At 46.9% G+C, this 22078-nt stretch overlaps 1 protein-coding gene across 1 annotated transcript in view; it reads left to right on the forward strand.

The window, feature by feature from the left end:
• UBE2H (ubiquitin conjugating enzyme E2 H) overlaps window positions 1-22078 on the forward strand; it is a 71245-nt gene that overhangs the window by 21830 nt on the left and 27337 nt on the right. Inside the window, exons 2-3 of the mRNA XM_004592530.3 lie at window positions 20586-20662; window positions 21192-21266. Coding sequence (XP_004592587.1) covers window positions 20586-20662; window positions 21192-21266 — 152 coding nt within the window. The remainder of the gene's footprint in view (window positions 1-20585; window positions 20663-21191; window positions 21267-22078) is intronic.

Consider the following 22078-nt stretch of genomic DNA (forward strand, 5'->3'; position numbering starts at 1 on the left):
TGAATCTAATTATCTGCCTATAAAAAAAAGCTGAAGTCATTTGAAGAGAAATTGACAGTTGCAGGAATATGAGCCACTTGAAAACTTAAAATGCATCTGAAAAAAGCTTTAGTGTCAGAGTTTTTACGGATTTCTTCTGTCTTTTTAATAATTGAACTTGATGTGAGAGGTGCATTTTAGCAGAAGGAATATGAGGCTGGCAAAGGTCAAGGGATTATTTATTATTACTATAGATTAGATATCTTTCCATTACCTTTGGTCTATTTCCATATCCTGAGCTAATGATTCAAACAAAAATCTGTGGAACTCACCATCTTGTGGCTTGTGAGGTGTGAGTGGGACTTGGTGGCAGCGGCCGTGCTGGGGGGGCTGGGGGGCCGGGGGGCCGGGGTCCTGGGGGGCGGGGGTGCTGGGGGGCCGGGGTCCTGGGGGGCTGGGGTCCTGGGGGGCGGGGGTGCCGGGGGCGGCGGGGGCCGGGGGGCGGGGGGGTCCTCTGGAAGATTTCATGCTGCAGCTTTGCCTGTTTGCTTCTGCTTTGGCCGCAGATGCGGGCAGGCCTATTTCTGGAGAATTAATGTTCTGCCTCTGAACAGATGCCTTCCTTCTGGGTGCTCTGAAAACCGTATTTGGGGGAGATGGTCTGGAGTTTTTAAGAGGGCAAAGGTGTTACCTGCCTGAAAGCCTGTCTGTAGTGTGTAGTTCAGGGTCACAGGCAGCTGATGAAGGAATCTTCTCGCAGTCTGACAGAGGAGTGAGCCGGCCCAGTGATTGTTGTCCAGGCTTTGAAGCTAATTGCGCAGCTTCAGGTCTTGTTTCCTCTCAAGATGCCGTCCTGTAGGACTGGAAGTTGTCCTTTGGTCAGCAGCTTTAACTGGTGAGAAGCTTCTGGAGTGCTTACCTGTGCCAGATGCTAACAGCTGACACGGGACCGCTTCAGTAATGCCTCAGTCCCTCACGACTGCAGGGGTAGGTGGTCTTATTTTCTACTGATCACAAATAAGAAACCTGAGGCTTGGGCCCCAGGCTAACACCAAGTAAGTTGCAGAGCTGGGCCATATATTGAGATTGTCCAACCTGGGGTCTTCGTCTCAGACGTGCTCAGCTCTAAGTTACAGATCGTGCCCTGGCTGTGTGGCAAGGACGGTCTTATTTCCCAGAGGGAGTGGGATCAGAGAAGATGAGCAGTTCTTTGTCAGAAAGTTCATGCTGGACCCAGAAGTCGAACCTGTGTCAGTTTGGAGTGGAAAAGCTTTTAATCTTTACCAATGGTTTCTGTGACTTCTTAGAGTACATTGCTATAATGTCTGACTCACACAGATGGCTTGATTACTTGTGTGGACTGTCTGTTGTTGGAGGTGGTTGTTTGGAACTCGTAAGTGCGTTGTCTGCTGGCAACAGTGCTGTCCTAGGTGGAGGTTCTGAGGCTGTGGCCAGAGCATGATGACCTGGTCTCGTTACGCTGGTAATGCCAGCCTGCCTTTTGAGAGCAGGACTGAGTTCCAAGGGAGGAAGAGAAGCAAGTATGTATTCCTACCTTTCAAATAAAGACAAATCTTTATTTTTTTAAAAAGATTTATTTTTATTAGAAAGATTTACAGAGAGAAGACATAGAGAAAGATCCTCCATTTGCTGGTTCACTCCCCAAATGGCCAAAACAGCCAGAGCTGAGCCAATCCGGAGCCAGGAGCTTCTTTTGGCTCTCCCATGTGGGTGCAAGGTCCCAAGGTTTTGGGCCATCCTCCTCTGCTTTCCCAGGCCACAAGCAGGGAGCTGGATGGGAAGCGGAGCAGCTAAGACACAGACAGGCACCCTTATTGGATCCCGATACTTACGAGGGGAGGATTAGCCAATCAAGCCTTTGCACTGTGCTCATGAGGAGTTATGTGTTTATTTGAACAGCAGGGCCTGGGCCAGGCTGAAGCCCGGAGTGAGGAATTCATTCTAGGTGCCCTAGTGACAAGGACCCCACCCCTTGAGCCATGAACAAGGAGCTGCGCTAGAAGCCGAGAGGTAGGGGCTTGAGCCATTTGTTCCCCTGCGAAGTGTGGGTTCCTGAGCAGTAGCCGAACCTGCAGCATTACAATGCTTCCCTGCCTGTTCAGTGTGCCTGGTGCCTGGTGCCTGGTGCCTGGTGCCTTCCTCAGAAGCCTTCCTTGGAACCTGCGGGGGGCAATTCCCCAGCATCAAATAATAAGGATGTTAGTGATTTAATTTAGAACACAATATGTTTATACTTGTTAGTAAAAATATATAGATTTTTGTATTGGAAAGTCATATATGGAGAGGAAGATCTCTGTCCCCTGATCTACTCCTCAGGTGGCCACAATGGCTGGAGCTGAGACAATCTGAAGCCAGGAGCCTCTTCTGGGTCTTCCAAGCTGGTGCAGAGTCCCAAGGCTTTGGGCCGTCCTCGACTGCTTTCCCAGGCCACAAGCAGGGAGCTGGATGGGAAGCGGGGCTGACAGGATTAGAACCAGCACCCATATGGGATCCAAGAGTGTGCAAGGCGAGGACCTTAGCTTTTAGGCTACTGCGCCAGGCCCAGTAAAAATATTCTTATAGATGAGGACTAATGTTGCTTAGTAAGATAGTGGAACACAAATACAAGTGTGGGTTAAGTTGACTTTTATCCTGAGAAATTACATTCTGAGTCCTAAGTAATGAATTTAAGAACTTTTGCAACAAAACTTAAATCTGGTGAGGACTTGGTGAATCGCTAATATTATGTGAACTTCTTTCTGTTCCCCCTTTGCCTCCTGTCTCTTGCTGCTACAGAAACCCTGCAGCTTCTAGAAGCAGTCATTCTTGGGAGAAATGGGTTGGCCCTGTGTAGGAGGACATTGTGACAGGATTACAGTTGATGGGACAATAGTTGTATGATAAACAACTGAATGGATGTCTTGTGTGTGACTGATTGGATATCCTTTGCATGAGAACAACTGTATGGCTACCTTTTGTATACCTGATGAGATATCATTTGTATAAGAACAGTTGAGTGGGAAGTAATATACAAGGCAAAAGGACTTCCAAACTAAGGCGTAGAAACAGTTGATGGTTCTGTTGATGAACTAAGTATCTCTACCCTAATCCTGTATGACCCTCAGCATATAAAGTCTGTTGCCCCTAATAAATTTTGGCCAAGGGTGTTATTATCGGCTCCGTGCACCAAGTCCATCGCTGCAGGACAGTGACAGCCCTGGAAAGATCCAAGGGCTGGTGGGATGGCTCAGTTGGCCAGTTCTCTACCTACAAGTGCCAGAATGCCACATGGCTCCTGGTTTGAATCCTTTATTTTATTTTTAATTTTTTTTATTTTTTAATTTATTTATTTTGATTACAAAGTCAGATATACAGAGAGGACAGAGAGGAAGATCTTCCATCCGATGATCCACTCCCCAAGTGACTGCAACGATTGGTGCTGCTCTGATCCGAAGCCGGGAACCAGGAACCTCTTCCGGGTTTCCCACACAGGTGCAGGGTCCCAAGGCATTGGGCCGTCCTCGACTGCTTTCCCAGGCCACAAGCAGGGAGCTGGATGGGAAGTGGAGCTGCCGGCACTAGAACCAGCGCCTGTAGGGATCCCGGGGCATTCAAGGCGAGGACTTTAGCCACTAGGCCATGCCGCTGGGCCCCTGAATCCTGGTTGTCATTTATAGCCGGCACCCTCTGAGTTTTGAGACGGAGCTCTGTGCTTTACTGGAGCTTTGAAGAGTGAATCTTATTGGTAAGCAGCTTCTTACTAATGTGAATAACAAAGAAGCAACTTTGCTTGAGAGATGTCAATCAGGTATCTAGAAGTGGATAGTCGAAGTTCATCTTTGCACAGTAGGGCATCTCAAAGAATCCTCTTTATTGAAGTGCAGCTAGTTTGATCTAGGAAAAGCATATTCCAGTAATAGTCCCTTCGAATTAGCCCTTGGTGTGATGGGATAAATATAGGATTTTTTTTGTGCATTATCACCCTTGGTGTTAGTCCCAGGAAGCTGTATCAAAGGTAGAAACCTGGATTGAGACCACAAAGTGTCTGCTTATTCATCGGCATGCTCTAGTTGTTGAAATTAGTAAGAACTTTAGGCTCCTAAATCTTAAACTTTTCATAATTTACTGATAAGATTGAGAGATGACTTCAGAAGAACTGTCATTGTTTTGAGTTAAAACATATTGAAGACTCTTCATTTAATGCCACGTTCACTCTGGGTCTTGTATAGAAACGACTCTTGTGTCTGTGGACCTTAAACAGTCACCATGGTGCGGATGAGGTCCTACTTGGTAGTACTTGCCGATTTCTGAGGTGCAGTCAATCACCATGCTCGTTTCAGGCTACCGGTGTGATGTCACTGATCTTCGGATTGGCTTAACCCCAGCTATTATAGCGGTTTGGGGAGTAAACCAGTGGATGAAAGATCTTTGTCTCTGCTCTCTGTGAATCTACTCTTCCAATAAAAATAAATCTTTGAAAAAAAGTAAACGGGCTTCATATCTGTTGTCTACGTGTGTCAAAGCCTCGGTAGCCATGTGTGTGAGAAATGTGAACCTGTGCAGCTTGACTCCCTGTCGGCTTGCTTCCGATCGGCTTTTCTTGCATCGTCTACTACAGTCTGGCTGCATGCACCTCTTACTGCGGTGAAGCTGTGCTGGTTCCAGGCCCTGTTCCTGTGTCTGGGCTCCGGCCAGGCCTGCAGCCTGCCTGCCGTGTTCTCATCACCACAGTCCTTGTTGTTCTGACTGTCCTGCTTTTCCTGAAGTCTGGCACATTTTCTTATGCAAGATGTTCTGTACTGATCACACCATCATACAACTTATTTTGCACTTAAGATTTTTAAAAGTTATTTGGAAGATTTTCTGTCTGCTAATTTACTCATCAACTGTCTACAGCGTGTGGGGCCGACGCCAGGAGCCTCGAGCTTAGTGTGGGTCTCCATGTGAGTGGCAGAGACCCAAGTGCTGAGTCATCCCTGCTGCCTCCCAGGATGAACAGGAACAGGAAACGGGCCAGGAATCCAGCCAGACTACACCAAGCGTTCTGAAATGCGTGGCAAGCGTCCCCAGGGGTGTGTAACCAGATGCCCACTCCTTGGCACTCCGTGCATCAAAATCTGTTTTTGTTTTTTCTAAGATTTTATTTATTTTTATTACAAAGTCAGATATACAGAGAGGAGGAGAGACAGAGAGGAAGATCTTCCGTCCGATGATTCACTCCCCAAGTGACTGCAGCGGCCGGTGCTGCGCTGATCCGAAGCCGGGAGCCAGGAACCTCTTCCAGGTCTCCCACACGGGTGCACAGACCCAAGGCCATTTGGGCACAGACCCATTTGGGCACCGGTTCTAATCCCAGCCACCCCACTTCCCATCCAGCTTCCTGCTTGAGGCCTGGGAAAGCAGTCGAGGACAGCCCAATGCACTGGGACCCTGCATCTGTGTGGGAGACCTGGAAGAGGTTCCAGGTTCCCGGCATCGGATCGGCGCAGCACCGGCCGTTGCAGTCGCTTAGGGAGTGAATCATCGGACGGAAGATCTTCCTCTCTGTCTCTCCTCTCTATATATCTGACTTCGTAATAAAATAAATCTTACAAAAAAATTTAAAAAAAATAAAATAAAAAAAGTTGTGTAAACTGTGATGTTTGGAAATTTTCTAGAAGCCAATTTAGCTTTGCTAAAAACATTTTATAAGCGTTTCTTGAGGACAGCAAACGTATAAGCAGTTGTTCTAACACAGTGACCAATTCTGTGACATAGCTGGGGAGAACAGCTCCGAGGCATTCTGCAGACCTTAGGGATGGAGAATCGAGTGGTGGTTTATCTCTAAGCCAGTGTTAACTCCCTGGAATGCACTCTGGAGGTTGTATCTCTGCCTGGACTGTTCTTTCAGGAGTCATAAGCATCCTGGACTTCAGACTCTGGCAAGGATTAAAATTCTAGAATCTGTCCTTAAAGAGCATTCTTGGTTTTCTTCAACCTGATGTTATTGCGCTTCTAGACTAGCGGGAACTCCGAGGGCTGTATCTCGCTGCTTTCCTTGCTGCCCAGGGAGCCACTGCTCAGTATTCTGAAAGAACTTTACTTTCTCAGTAACTTAAATTATAAGCAAATTGTTTTTCTGTTAGCTTTAAAAGTTGGCATTGTGTCTGAAAAAAAAAAAAAGGTGTGAGGGGCAGGCCAATGGTGCAGTACTCAAATGCCACTTTGGACACACTCATCTTGTACAGTAATCCGTCGGTTCGAGCCCCAGCATCCTTCTCGATTCTGCTTTAATGTTAGTGTGCACCTGCGGAGGCAGTATGCAGTGGCTCAGCTAGCTGGGTCATTGATAGCCACATGAGATCCCAGGTCCAGGCTTGGGGCTGGCTTGACTCAGCCCTGGCTGTTAGCAATTGAAAAAAAATTTTTTTTAAGAATTTATTTGAAAGGCACAAAAAAGAGGAAGAGGCAGAGAGGTAGGGGAAGGGGGATACGCGTGTGCACAGTGTCCTGGACTGCATTGGAAATGGAGCAACAGGGACTCAAACCAGTGCCCATATGGAATGCTGATGTAGCAGGTGGCAGCTTAACCCACTGCTCCCGCCCCCCCAGTACTAGCTCCTGTTAGCTGCTGATACTCGGCTTTTTTCTCAGGGTTCCACATGGTGCTTACCTGTTGCCTCATGTCCTTATCTCTTCACTGAATGATTCATTTTTTCCCCATCTACATGTTTGCAGAATCACAATCCCAAATCTCATTTCTAGTCTCGGATGGCCAAATGCCTATAGCGTCTCTTCCTTAGCTGCTCTTCAGGCAGCTTGGAATCACCTGTCCTAAATGGGACCCGCCTACTGTCGTTCCCAAATAACTGGAGACCTTGGGATCATGCTTGGCCTCTCAGATTCACCTCTTTCTTGAGTTCTTCTTACTCGGCTATCCCCAAGTTTACTCCCTTAGCTCATGGATCTGGAAGGTGAAGCTGGAAAACCAGGATTTCATCTTCAGTGGATTCTCCCCCAACAGGGGGTGTAGCTGCGAGCCAACACCATAACTAGAAGGTTATGTGAGAAAGACGTGGACCAAGAGAGTGAAGATGGAGCAAGGATAAAATGGCCCCGCACCACCTGCCGCCACCATCGCATCCCAGAGGGAGCTGTTGGGACAAGAAGACCGACCTCTGAGCAGGAGTTCCTTTTCCTCCACGCCCTAGTTGCTTCCAGGGCTGTGCCCAGTATTGGGGAACTTTGTTTTTGTCACTTTTACAGTGTTTGGTTTGACGCTTTACATCAGAATCCATTGCTTCTTTCACGGGGAGTGAATTAAGTCAGGACCTATACTTCAGTCTTCATTGTAGGAAACCAAGCTTTCGGTTTCACACGGCTTGGACCCTTCCTCTCAGGAGTTGAGCTCTTTGAGATGTGCTGTTATTTCATGTCTGAGGAGATTGCAAAGATGAAATGCGAATCTCCTTCCAGGGCTCGGCAGCATCACCACTGCCTGTGTCAGGGTAGAGTGCCTTGTGAGGCCTCCCTCACCACTGCCTGCCCCCCTTAGCCTCTCAGACGCATGTGCATATGCCTGTTTGCCTGCAGAGCCTTCTACTGGCGCAGGGCAGGCCATCTCCAGATGCAACATAATTTGCAGTGTTTAACCAGTTTGTGTAAAGCACCCACAGCAGGCCAGCTCTCTGCTAAGTGAAATGCCAAAGAAAAGGTTCTTGTCTTTTTGGAACTTGAATTGCATTGCATGCGAGGGAGGGCATCACCAGAAGAAATAGTACTCCTAGTAAGACCAGCAGGTCGGTGGGCAAGGTCATTGAAGCAGAGAATAAAGGAGGGGCTGTGAATATATTGACATTAAAATACTAGAATCGGAGATTTAGGGGAGTCTGTTGTGTGTGTATTTCAGGTGACCAGAAAGGTCTCTGAGGAAGCTTGGCATTTAAAGCACAAAGGGCAGGGAGAAACATACTGTTTGTAGACAGAGGAAAGTCAGGGCTGGGCAACAGAAATAGCCATTGCAAAGGGACTAAGGAGGAAGAGAGCTTGGGTGTTTGGGTTTCCGGAAGTGAAAGGTGCACAGCTGGAAAGGCAGAGGGGAGGATGGTAAGACAGTCATTATAGGCTTTGATGAGTGAGTGAGCCGCTGCTAAAACAGTTCCTGTAGGTTAAACGCTGGTTAGTGTTAGGGCAGTTAGAACTTGAGGTTCCTGATAGATGGAGATGTTGCACCTGCAGGTGCACTTTGCAGATGCCTGCAGCAGCCAGGTCTAAAGCCAGGGTTTAGAACTAGACCGTGTCTTCTGTATCCAAGCACTGGAACCATCACCTGCTACCCTCACAGCATGTAGTCACAGGGACCTGGTCTGGCAGCAAGAGGCTGAACTTGAATCAGGCACTTGCATATGCCGCAAGTAATGTCTTAACTGCTGCCTGAAACACCTGCCCCCTGAAGCGTGTGATTCTAAATGTTTTTGTATTCTCTTCTGGAATATTTTTTAAACGTTTATTTTCGGGCCTGGTGGCGTGGCCTAGCAGCTAAAGTCCTCGCCTTGAACGCACCGGGATCCCATCTGGGCGCCAGTTCTAATCCTGGCAGCTCCACTTCCCATCCAGCTCCCTGCTTGTGGCCTGGGAAAGCAGTGGAGGACGGCCCAAAGCCTTGGAATCCTGCACCCGCGTGGGAGACTCGGAAGAGGTTGCTGGTACCCGGCTTCGGATTGGCGCAGCACCGGCCGTTGCAGTCACTTGGGGAGTGAATCATCGGATGGAAGATCTTCCTCTCTGTATATCTGACTTTGTAATAAAAATAAATAAATCTTAAAAAAAAGACCAGCCATCTATTTTCATTGGAAAGGCAGATTTACAAAGAGGAGAGACAGAGGATGATCTTCTGTTGGGTAGTTCATTCCTCAAAGAGCTGAATCAGCCACACCTGAGCTGATCTGAGGCCAGGAGCTTGGCTGGGGGCTCCACAAGGGTGCAAGGAGTGGTTCAGGTCACAAGCAGAGAGCTGGAGCAGAAGTGAAGCATCTGGGATGTGAATCGGCATCCGTATGGGACTTTGGCGCTCGCAAGTGAAGTATTTGCCAATTGAGCCATTGCATCGCTCTTCTGGAATGTTAATGTTCAGAAATAATGATAGAAAGAAAACCTAGAATTCAGTCTTTAAGTGGACTGTTTCTAAATTTGAGGTGCTCCTTTTGCTTGCATTTCTATCCCTAGTGATCCTGGAGTACAGCAGTATGGAGACTTTCCAGGGATGCCATATTGAGAATTGCAGTCTTCATTGGTCATCACTACTCTCTGTTGCTTTATCTATTTCTGCATAACTATTGATGAATATTTTAAAATATTAATTGAAAGATTACAAAGAGAAGGCGAAACAGATTTTCCATTTGCTAGTTTATTCTCCAAGTTGCTGCAACAGCCAGGCCAAAGCCAGGAGCGAGCAACCTCTTCTGGTTCTCATGGTCAGAGGTTCCCCAAGGACGTGGGCCATGTTGTGCTGCTTTCCCAAGTGTATTGACAGGGAGCTAGATGAGAAGTGGAACAGCTGGGCCCGGCATTGTAGCTTAGTGGCTAAAGTGCTTCCCTTGCTTGTGCTGGGGTCCCATATGGGTGCTGGTTGTTATCTCAGCTGCTCCATTTCCCTTCCAGCTCCCTGCTTGTGGCCTGGGAAAGCATTGGAGGATGGCCCAAAGCCTTGGGACCCTGCACCTGCATGGGAGACCCAGAAAAGGCGCCTGGCTCCTGGCTTTGGGTTAGCTTGGCTCTGGCCATTGCAGCCATGTGGGGAGTGAATCATTGGACAGAAGATCTTCCTCTCTACTTTTCTCAAAAGCTGACTTTCCACTAAAAATAAATAAATCTTAAAAAAAAAAAAGTGGAAAGCCGAGACTTGAACCAGTGCCATATTGGGTGTCTACTATGTAATGGCGTCAGCACCTAAACGCTGTTATTTTGGTGTTTGTTCTTATTGAAAATTAACTTAGGATAGGCAGACAAGTTACTTACACTTTTGGGTTTTTAGCGTGAGTTTTTGGATGATGTTGACTAAGTGCCTCACTCCTTCCCTGCCCTCAGGTTTGTCTTGTTTTCCCCACACTCGGTTCAGTCGTGTTGTTGGAGGTGACGGGCAGCAGAATGTACACACACCTGAGTGGTGGCTCCAGCAGTCACCAACAGCATGGTTTTGAATAGTGTTGCAAACTGAATTTACTCATCTCCTTGACCCCACCCCAAGTTTAAAATTTATTTGAAAGCAAGCAATAGAGAAGTATTTTTCATCTGCTTATTCAGTCTAAATGGCCATAACAGCCAGGGCTGGGTAGAGCAGAGCTGGAACCCGAACCCCATTCACGCCTCCCACGTGGATGGCGAGTTTCCAAGCACTCGAGCTGTCTGTCATTTGCTGCCGTACCTGTGCATGACGAGGAAGCTGGATCAGAAGCAGAGGCAGCCTGGAACCCAAGCATTCTGACATGGGATGCTCTGGCCACCTCGCACCCCCAAGCCCAGCATCTTCATCTTTCTCGTGGAAGTGATACCTGTACAATTGGGTTGTTAAGATGATTAACTGAAGTGAACACTGTACGACACTGATGTTTCTTGGTAGATGGTTGGCAGATATTTTTGCCTGGTGATGCTCAAATGACCTTTGAGGTCAGCTGTCACTGTGGTATGGGGGAGAAGCAAGTGCTCTTCAGGGAGGGAGCTTATTAAGATGCAGGCTCTGATTCTGTCAAACTGAACTGGTTTCTGCATTTTAAAAAAAGGAATAGGTTTTCTGTGGGTTTTTTTCCCCCAACATTTATTTATTTGAAAGGCAGAGTGACAGGGGAAGAGTCTGTCAGCTGGTTTATTCCTCAGATGGCTGCACCCCGCACACCTGGGCCAGGTGAAGCCACTCGGGTCTCCCACAGAGTAGCATGGGTCCAGGCACTTGGCCGCCTCATGTTCTCTTGCAGCTTACACAGGGAGCTCTATTAGAGGTGGGGCATTTGGGACCCGAGCCAGCGCTCAGTATGGGCTTCCTTGCTTTCTAAGCAGTGTTTAATGTTCAGGATTTGTTTAGAATCTTTGATGCTCTTAATTCTCTGCAGGACGTATAGCTAGATAAGCTCTGGTGACTACTGCCCTAGCTGTTGTCTGTTGGACAGGAGTCTGATGCTTTGTCACCTCACACTTACAAAACCTCATACTGCTTCAATCCGTCCTCTGCCAAGACGTGCTGCTGCTCCTGCCTGGATCTCTCACTGCTAGGTGAAGGAAAAGTGTCCTCCCCTAGCACTGCGGAAATACCCGATACTCTTGAGCCTTTGCTCTCGCTCGTTGAATACTTTCAGTTCATCAGAGCTGTCAGAATGTCACTTATGAAACAGCCTGTCGCATGTCAACCCTTACCAGTGACTCCCACCAGTCTCCCTGTTCTGTTGTCTCCTGTTGTACTTTGCCGTCTCACTGGAATTCAGCAGAGCAGGTCTGAGTGTGCTGTATTCCTCCCCCAGCAGCTCTGTGGTGTTGGCAGTGTAAAGAGGCTTGATCAGCAAGAAAGTTGCGTCAAATGCTGAACTTGAAGCAAGTTATGGCTCCACAGTTTCCTCATTAGCAGGTGCTAATACAAATAGGCTGGGACCTAGGTATACTTGGCAAAAGGTTACTGTTCTCAAGATTGAAGAGATGTGATTTTGGCTTTGTAGTTTAGTAACTAAGGTAGATGACGGTCCTAGATTTGCCCTGTTCAATCTGCAGATACTGTTCTTGGCACAATGATGCTGGTGGGTAGGGAGCCTTTCCTTAATCCTGTGATATGCTTATGCCCAGGGCAATATGTCAGGTAAGTAATAGACAAAGATCCAAACATGTGAGCCTGCATTCCAGTCACCAGCATTCTGGACTCTTACAAAAGAGCGTTTTTTCCTTTGGGAAGGGAAGCTGTAGAACTTGTACTTTGTAAAACTTGAGTGACAGGTAGTAGTTGAGTGTTAGGAGCCTGCTGTCCTCCGTCTGTGCCACGCATGTGAGCTGTCATTGAATACTCTTTTAAAGTTTAATTTTTATTGGAAAGGCAGATATATAGAGGAAGAGAGAGAGGAAGATCTTCCGTCTGTTGATTCACTCCCCAAGTGAGCGCGACAGCCGGAGCTGAGCCAGTCTGAAGCCAGGAGCTTCTTTCAGGTGGTTGCAGGGTCCCAAGGCTTCGGGCCGTCCTTGACTGCTTTCCCAGGCCACAAGCAGGGAGCTGGATGGGAAGAGGGGCCACAGGGACACAGACTGGTGCCCGTATGGGATCCCAGTATGTACAAGGTGAGGACTTTAACTGCTAGGCCACCGCGCTGGGTCCTGCTAAATATATTTTAATTATGTAATTCCTTTATGGGAAGTCATTGTTTTGTTTTGTTTTTTAAAGATTGTATTATTATTATTGGAAAGCCGGATATACAGAGAGGAGGAGAGACAGAGAGGAAGATCTTCCGTCCGATGATTCACTCCCCAAGTGAGCCGCAACGGGCCGGTGCGCGCCTATCTGAAGCCAGGAACCTGGAACCCCCTCGGGGTCTCCCACGCGGGTACAGGGTCCCAAAGCTTTGGGCTGTCCTCCACTGCCTTCCCAGGCCACAAGCAGGGAGCTGGATGGGAAGTGGAGCTGCCGGGATTAGAACTGGCGCCCAGATGGGATCCCGGTGCGTTCAAGGCGAGGACCTTAGCCGCTAGGCCCCGAAGTCATTGTTTTGTATGCAGTAATAGCATAAGTAGTTTGGAATAAGAAGCTAATTAAAATACCAAATCCACTTCAGGAATAACTCACCTGATACCCTGTTTAGAGGATTATGTTAGTTTTGTTTTGGATTAGCATAGCAAAATACCTGAGACCGAGTGATTTTATATGGGATCCTGGTGCATGCAAGGTGAGGGTTTAGTCACTAGGCTGCCGCGCAGGGCCCCGTGTTTCCTGGTTCTAATCCGTGGGTGCTAGTGTTCATCTCCTCACGGTGGCCGTCTTGCTGGCAGAGTCCCAAGTGTTACACGCTCCTGTGGCAAGAGGCAGGGGAGCACTTGGTCTCTATTCCAGTTGTTTGCTGCTGCATTGCACATGGCTTCCAGCTGGACAGGAGAAGCTGGCTTGGTTGAGTTCTTGAACCTGCTGCTGCTTTGTGCATTATTGCTTTAAAAGGCTAAGCATGTGTGTGTTCACCCTGTTAGTTTTTATGAATTCAAGGTTGAATTGTTATTAGTGCCACTTAATAGTTGACACCAGCTATGCCTAATGAAGGTGCAGTAAAGGGAACAGCAGGTGCCAGCTGTTCCAGAAAAGAACTAGGGAGTGTGCATGCCTGAGGTCAGGGCTGCAGCGCCGTGCTTGCTAATCTGAAGAACTGAGCGCTGCGTGTGCATGCGAGTTACCTTTCCCGTTTTCCCCGGATTTATAGGCATTGAGTTTGAATTTTAAAACATTTTGCTTTAGATTATTGATGTCAAAAAATTAAGATGGGCAACTGCTGGCTGATGAGCCTGTATAGGGAAGGGAAGGAGACTGAGCCCTAGTCCGGCGCCTGAGTAGCTCCCAGTCCCTGGGCTGCTGTGCGAGGAAGGCTGACCGCCGGCTGACGTCTGCTGTTGCTCATTTTCTGTCCACTGTGACTTCACACTTGGGTCATCTTCACCTGCTGAGTGCATATCACTATCTGCTCTTCATTTTTACCTGCCGATTCGCAGATGGAAAGGACTATGTAACTAGGAAGAATAATAGAACCTTGGAAGAACCTCCCTGCTTCCCGGGAATGCTCATCTTCCTTGACTGGGACAGCTGTTGGTGTAGATTTTTTAAACAGTTGGCTTCATTCCACATTGAATGACGTGATGGTCTACATGTTAGCAGTCGGAGTAAGATGGGACCTAAAGTATTTAGGATAGAAGGGACTAGTAGTGTTAGACTTTGTAAAGGAGAGAAGAGCATTGAACGGGTAGACACCAGTTACCTGTGCGTGTCATCAAGCCGTGTTCAGTGTAGTGTAGTTAACACGGGAGCTGCTCCACCTGAGCTCCAAGAGCAGCAGAGCAAGCACGGACACAGCTGAGAAGGGGTTCAAGGCTTCTAGGTAGAGGGCTCCACTAGGATTCTGCAAAGGGCGATGTGATTACCGGCACTTTGGGCGTGATTTATGGGGAAATTACGTGTGACTTCGGAATCGAGAGCTTTCCAGGTGTGTTTCTTCTCCTCTCCGCTACCTGCTCCCTGTGGTTTAGCCACAGCTTTGGGATGATAGGGTTCTTTCTGTGCTCTTCTCCCATGGCATCCCGCTCTCCACCTCAAGGATTTACAGGTCTGCGTCTCCCGCGCTTGTCTCTTCCACACTGTGGCTCCCATCTAACAGGTGCTAAGGGCCGTGTGACAACCCTCACTGAATGCCACTTGAGATTAGGCACAACGGAGCAGAAGAACTCATTCTTCTGCATCCAGGCCTGCATTGCACCAGGAAAGATTGTTGTTGTCTAAGAAAGTTTTATAATTCCCCAAGAGAAAGAAGACTAAAAGTTTTAATTATCTTACAGTATCTCTTACATTCCTACTTTCTACCAATTTTTAAAAAGATTTATTTTTATTGAAAGGGCAGATTTACAGAGAGAAGGAGAGACAAAGATCTCCTGTCCACTGATTCACTCCCCAGGTGACCGCAACAGCTGGAGCTGAGCCGATCTGAAGTCAGGAGCCAGGAGCTCCTTCCAGGTCCCACGTGGTTGCAGGGTCCCAAGGCTTTGGGCCGTCCTCTGTTGCTCTACCCAAGCCACAAGCAGGGAGCTGGATGGAAGTGGAGCAGTCATAACACAAACCAGAGCCCATTTGGGATCCTGGTGCGTGCAAGGAGACAATTTAGCCACAGGGCTATCACTTCTAGCCCCTAAACATGAATTTTTAGGAAGCGTTTGCAGTCATTGTCCGGGATCGTGTGTCTTGGCCTTGCTGCTGCAGTGTCTCGTTACAGTCATCTGTCCTGAGCATTTGTGTGTCGGCAGTTGCAGTCCAAGCCTGTGGCGTTTCCACTGAGTGTGTAACTGATGACTCTTTGGCAGTGTCACCATTGAGCAGGTGTAGCATATGTTAGCTTTTTTCCACAAATCCAAGACCTCGGACACAGCAAGTGAGCCACACAAGAGGCCTTTATTTCAGTGAGGGAGGTAGTATGGGGCAGGGAGAAAGCAGGAGCAGGGCAGAGAAGCAGAATGGAGAGACAGCATGAGATCAGAGAAAGAGCCAAGGACAAGAGCAGAGAGAACAAAGGGAAAGGCATCTGTGTAGCCTGGAGGCTGGTCTGGAGTGCCAGGGCAGGAACTGACAGGTGTGGCCTAGAGGCTGGTCTGGAGTGCCAGGGCAGGGATTGACAGGTGTGGCTGTCAGTGGACACCAGGGACAAATGCCTCGGGATTGGTGGGGCACACAGTTTAAACCTGAAGGTCACTAAGCTCAGTTGGGCACGTGGGCTTTAAGGGGGTTGAGATCTAGCAGTTTATGGTAGTGCTGGGTAACCTGGTGTTGGAGACTGAAACCTAGGGGATATAAGGTAGTACTGGGTCAGCAGGCGTTCAGCGTGGCACTGAATCCTGGATGGTGGGGTCTGTCTTGGGGTCACTGTTGGAGTCATGTCTTACAGGGAATTGTCAGATGAATACAAACTTTAGAAAATAAAAAAGCAGAGTTGAGGATCAGAAATGAAACATCTTATTTATTACCAAACTTTTCAAACTCTTGTTAAAATTAGACTAGTTCCTTATAGGAATCCTCACGTGGAACAGAAATTGGCGTATGGGCACTTGGCACAGTAGTTGGGATGCCTTCTGGGACACTTGCCTTCCAGACTGGTGTGCTGGGCATTGAGTCCTGGCTCTGCTCTGATTCTAGCTTCCAGCTGATGTGCACCTGTGGACGCAGCCACTGTAGTCTCAGGTCCTCAGGTCCCCACTGCGCATGAGACCCAGATGAATTTCCCAGCTTTCTGCTCAGGCCGGGCCTGGCCTCTTCCACTGCAGGCATTTGGGGAGTGACCCAGTAGATAGGAAAATCAGTGTCTGTCTGTCTCCTTTTCAAATAAACAATTGTTTAAAATATGCTTATTTAATTGAAAGGCAAGTTGCATAGAGGGAGAGGCAGAAGCGTCTTCCGTTCACTCCTCAATTGGCTGCAGTGGTCAACTGGTGGTGGCTTAATTCATTACATCACGATAGCCTACCTAACACAGTATATTTAAGCCAAAAGAGTAAGGGGAATGGCATGATGGCTCAACCAGCTCGTCCTCTGCCTGCAAGCAACGCAAGCCCATATGGGCACCAGTTTGTGTTCCGGCTGCTCTGCTTCCCGTCCAGCTCCCTGTTGTGGCCTGGGAAGGCAGCGGAGGATGGCCCAGAGACTTGGCACCCTGCACCCACATGGGAGACCGGGAAGAAGCTCCTGGTTCCTGGTTTTGGATTGGCTCAGTTTCAGCTGTTGGCAGCCATTTAGGGAATGAACCAGCAAGTAAAAGATCTCTCTGTCTCCTCTGTAAATCTGCATTTTCAAAAAAAAAAAAAAGTAATGAAAACTACAAAGTTGTTTCTGGTTTCTCCGGTGTGCCTAATTTCAAGGCGAGTTGGAAAGAGATCGCTGCTGGATTCTGCCTTCTGCATGCACGCACCGACATTCCAAGTTTCCCACTCTTAGACACAGCTTAGGGAGGTCACCCTCTTGTTTTATAAAGTCAGTATCTGTAAACTGAGGACTCAAGGTGTTTTGAGTCCCAGGTCCTTGTCAGTACTATTTAGCCCTGGGCTCACTTAAAACTATATAAAGATCACTTCTAAAATTGTGATAGACAAGTTTGGCCAAAAGTGTCAGTTATCTGACACCTTTAAATATTAGATTGTGTAATTGTGGTGACATTCAGGGAAAATAAACTGGTGGGTGGCCAGCATTTTACAAGTGGAGTGGATGTGGGTTCTTAAGGGTGTTTATCATTATCCTCCTGAAATAGTGACACTCAACGGTGAAGTGGTGAGTGGATTAAAAAACCAGTAGTTTGTGACTAACTTGGAGCAATTTATAATATGTGAATTTCTCTAACAAAATTTTAACTGAACAGTTTATGAGTGATATTTTAGTTTTAAGCTTTGAAACTGACAAAGTAGAGGGATCTTTTTATATTAAAACTTTAGTTTATATTTATTAAAGGTGCTGGGTTTGCAGACTTATTTGGGCCTTCGATTCCAGTTAGGATGGAGAGGGTGGGGCTGGGAGGAGTGAGCTGTGAGATAAGTGTTGGGGAGAGAGGAAGTGCCCGACTCCTTGCTGGCACACCACTCAGTGCTCAGGGAGGAGGCCGTCTTGTGAGGCCCGTGTGTGAGGAAGAATGTTTCACAGATGTCATGTTCAAGAATGTCATTCGTGCGATTTTGATGGTTCTGAGAGGTTGTTGGCTTCGTCACAGCAGAGGTGCGAGACTCTGAACTCCATGGACTGTCCTCGCGTGCCTCAGTGTGCCCACAGCCTGGACAGGAGTGTTGTCAAACTGTCCTTTCCTCTTTTGATGAGGTGCTTGAAATCTTCTGTTGCCTTAGATGAGGCCTAGGTGAACTGGCTGTCTTGTCTTTTGTGCTCATTCCTGGTGTGGGTCAGGGACTGAGGTGCCCGCTCTTACAACCTGTGTGCCAGGGTCAGATCACGTGTCTGTGATTGTCCCTGAGGTCAGGGACCGAGTGCAGTGATCCCGTGGGGGGGACATCACCCGCCCTGAAACCTGACCTGTGAGGTCTAAAGACCTTGTTCTAGTGTGTGCCAGCTGGTGCAGAGTTGAGCTCATGAACCAGTGGGTGTAGCTGCCTGGTGAGTCCCTTCCGCAGGCATGTGCACTGGTGGGTACTGCAGCGTAGTCGGGGTGACCCTGAAGGACTCCTGGCTGGCCTGTCCCCGCCCATATCCCAGCTCTGGCTTGAAAGTAAAGGAACGGTGGTTCAACTGGCTAATCCTCCACTTTCAAGTGCTGCCATCTCATATGGTCCCTGGTTCATGTCCCAGCTGCTCCATTTCCATCCAGCTCCCTGCTTGTGGCCTGGGAAAACGGTGGAGAATGGCCCAAAGCCTTGGGACCACGTGGGAGACCTGGAAGAAGCTCCTGGCTCCCGACTTCTGGTTGGCTTAGCTCCAGCTGTTGTGGCCATTTAGGCAGTGAACCAGTAGATGAAGGTTTTTCTCTGACTCTCTGTAAATCTGCCTTTCCAATAGAAATAAATAAATCTTAAAAAAAAAAAAAAGTCAAGTAATCTTTCAGTCAGTTGTGTTAGTTCACTGACCTGACTTGCACCTCTCCGAAATTGAGCGTTACTTTTGTCATTTTAGCCTGCTGTCTTTGCCCGTGAGTTTGCAGGCAGGAGGAGAAAGTCATGGCTTCTGCCATAAATACTCATGGTAATAGCAGTGAAGTAATTTTATATATTTTCGTAGCAGGTCAGTGGTGATGGAGTGGCTTATTTTTAATGCCGTGTTTTTCTTTTGGCTAAACCTAAATTCTTTTTTCCCCATCTCGGTGTTCAAGACAGCATAAATTTAGCACAGCCTTTTATTTTACCGATTGGTAGAAGTTTTAAAAGTTTCATTCAGTGTGCTTTCAGTTTTTCATATGAAGTGAACTATAAGAACCCTTTAATTTATGGTGTGACGCACCCTGTGTCTGGCCATTGGGTGGCGCCAGGGATCATGGCGGAAGAGGAGCATTGATTTTTTTTTTTTTCATCCACTGTAATAGGAGTTAGGAAAGGAGAATTTTCTTTTTTGAAGATTGAGCTGTTTGAAAGGCAGTTTCCTCCCTCGTTTGTCCCTAGAGTGGCTGTGTTAAAGTGGCTGTGTGTGTGCACTTACACCGCTGGTCTTCGCCTTAGAGGTTTCTAGTGTGGAGTCATCCTAAGGGAAGCTGCTTCTACAGAAACATCTATTTCCTTCAATGGTTTTATCGCTTGTTTCTAATCATATTTCACCTGGATTTGACCTTGTTTCTCTCTCACATAAGAATGCTTTTTTAAAAAAATTTAAAAACATTTCAAACTTGTACTTTTTAAAAAAGTTATGTTAGCATTAATGTGGGAATGTTTTGCAGAATGTCACAGGGTGGCTGTTAGGTAAGAGGAAAATTTAGTACAAGTGTCTGCATGTGTGAGATTTGACCAAGGAAGAAACGAAGCCAATTTCTCTATGTGGGTACTATTGGAATCATTTTAGTGTGCTTGATATTGAAGTAGGTGATTTTAATTTAGAAAAGAATGAAACCAGGTTAGGGCCCGGTGCCATAGCGTAATGGTTAAGGTCCTTGCCTTGAACGCACCGGAATCCCATATGGGCGCCGGTTCTGATCCTGGCAGCTCCACTTCCCAACCAACTCCCTGTTTGTGGCCTGGGAAAGCAGTGGAGGATGGCCCAAAGCCTTGGCACCCTGCACCCGCGATGGGAGACAAGGAAAAAAAGTTCCTGGCTCCTGGCTTTGGATTCGTGCAGCACTGGCTGTTGCGGCGACCTGGGGAGTGAACCATCAGACGGAAGATCTTCCTCTGTCTCTCCTCCTCTCTGTATATCTGCCTTTCCAATAAAAAAATCTTTTTTTTTTTCATTTATTCTATTTTTAAATTTTTACTATTTTTTGACAATCTTTACATAGTTAATTAGGATAAAAAGGTTCAAGGGCTACAGGAAAGTGGGTAACACTATTATTCCCATATTGTTTCCTTTCTGTTTAAAGAAGACGCCTGACCCAATTTCCCACCCTCCCCAGGTCCTGGATGTAGGGCATGCTCCGAGATCTTGCTCAAGTGGTTTTGATAGTTCACCAGTTATGAATCGCTTCCAATCTTGCCACTCCAAGCACGATGAGGTCTTTGAAGAATCCACTGATTGACATAGTCCATCTTAGAGTCTCCGTTTGTTCCATATTTCGCTTCCAAGATATAGCTGAGATGGTTGATTGACTTGTTCTGTCTTCTGTCTTTTCTTGGTTAGGGTTCTGAGTCCAGCATTTCGATTGGGGAGATCGCCAAAGAAACTTTGAGGTGTTCCCAGACCAGATTCTTGTGTGTACTGGCACGTCCAGGGCCCGGCGCAGTCCCTCGCCCTGGTCAGCCTCTACTGGATGATCCTCTTGGTGTCTACTAGTCCAGACTTGTTGAGTAAGGACTTGGCCAGAAATACATCCTGCTCCATTCAGTCCTTGTTGTGACCTGCAGGACACAGGTTTGGAGAGAACAAAATACTCAATTTTAAAGCTGTAAGAATTTTATATTTTCTCTCTATAAAGATCATTTTGACATTTCCTTTATGGGGGCCAACATTGTGGTGTAGCAAGAATAGCCACCACCTGCAATACATTTTTTTTCTTCTACACTCAGATCCAGTAAGTGGCAGTTCTAGAATTTGAACACCAGACCCTCAGAATCCAAAGCTTATTCATATGCTTATGAGTTTTTATTGCCTCTTAAACTATGGAATTGTTATATTTTTTGTATTTGATAACTGTCAAATTTTGGTCACTCTAAATGGTGTGTTTCGGGGACATCATCAGTTTTCTTCCCAGTACTGTAAAAACCTGTGTAATTTCCTTTACTGTCCACCTTAGCATTGAGAGTAAACACGAAGTTACCATCCTGGGAGGACTCAATGAGTTCGTAGTGAAGTTTTATGGACCACAAGGAAGTAAGTAAATGCACTGCTGTGTGTGTTTCCCTGCCACCGTCGTCTTTGTGCGTTACTGGGCAGTGGGAATATCAACCAGAAGACGGCATGCAGAGTGTTTGCAAACTACATGTAATGGGGCTCTAGAACAGTGAAAAGGCTTGGATTGACAAACTTGAATGTCTTGATGTGACAGTATTAGACATGGGTTGTGCGCTGTGGTCGGTGGGTGGTCGGGAGCCCTGTTTGTGTTTTTATTGGGGGAAGGGACTTGAAGGCTTGTTTTCCTTTCTGGGTTTTTGTTTCTACAGAAGAGAAAAGAACAAGGGTAATGATTCCAAGTAATTGAACAGTGTTTAACATTGGACAGTCAGGTCAACTTAGGGGAGAGAAGGAATGTTGGCTTCTCTTCTAAAGGAAAAGTGTCTTAATCCAGATGGTGGCTATTGTTGGGTGGAATAGATCCCCGACTCTTCAAGGGAATCATTTGAAAGATTATCTTAAGATGAGTGTTTAATGATTAACCTGAACACTGTGCCTCTGATTGCAGCACCGTATGAAGGCGGAGTATGGAAAGTCAGAGTGGATCTTCCTGATAAATACCCTTTCAAATCGCCATCTATAGGTATGTGACTTTTATCTTTGGGAAGAAATCCAATATTTCATGGGAATTAATTAATTCCAGAAATGGTGACTTTACTGTCTTTTGTGACTTGGAGGACTTCCATAGTGTGATCAAAAGATAATTAAATACAACACCCTTTGCATGATTAAAATGACAGAGTCTCTAGATTTTCTTTTGGTGTTAGGTGAAACTAGCTTTGAGGCCCACTGCCCATTCCAATTGTTAGCAGTAAAATAAGGGATTTCAGTTTATACACAGCTTCAAAGTATTGTTAAATGTAAGTAACATTGGAATACACTGCTCGTCCTTGGCTGGGTTGAACAGGCCTCATGCTCAGACGTCTCTGTGGCTGTGGGCAGCTTCAAAACGCAAGTTAGACTACTTGCCATCCATCCCTACTCTGAACAAAGGCTTGGTTGTTTTAAAGTGGAACAAAATGGAGTTGTCTGCAGTGATTCCAGGCCCCCACGTCTGTGTATGTGGTCAGGAGCATACGTGAGTTAGGGCAGTCACTGGCCAAGTCCCACTTAGGAGCAGCCCCTCCTCCAACCCTGAGCTGCTCGTGAACTTCAGAGTTCTATGGTATAAAAATGCTACAGTGCGTCTGTAATTCCTTGGACTGTGGAGCTCTTAGTGCTTATTTAAAGAACAAACTGGTACATTTTTTTGATGTTTTCTAAGCCTAGTAATTGAGAAAATAAAATATTTTCTGGATAGTTGAATTAGAAATTGCATCATTGCTGCTAGGGCCCTGCATTTGAGTTATGGATGGTAAAAAGAGGCTGTGAGATGTGGAGCTTTCTGAGGCAAAT

This window comes from Ochotona princeps, chromosome 25, assembly GCF_030435755.1.
Source record: "Ochotona princeps isolate mOchPri1 chromosome 25, mOchPri1.hap1, whole genome shotgun sequence".
Classification (NCBI taxonomy): Eukaryota; Metazoa; Chordata; class Mammalia; order Lagomorpha; family Ochotonidae; genus Ochotona; species Ochotona princeps.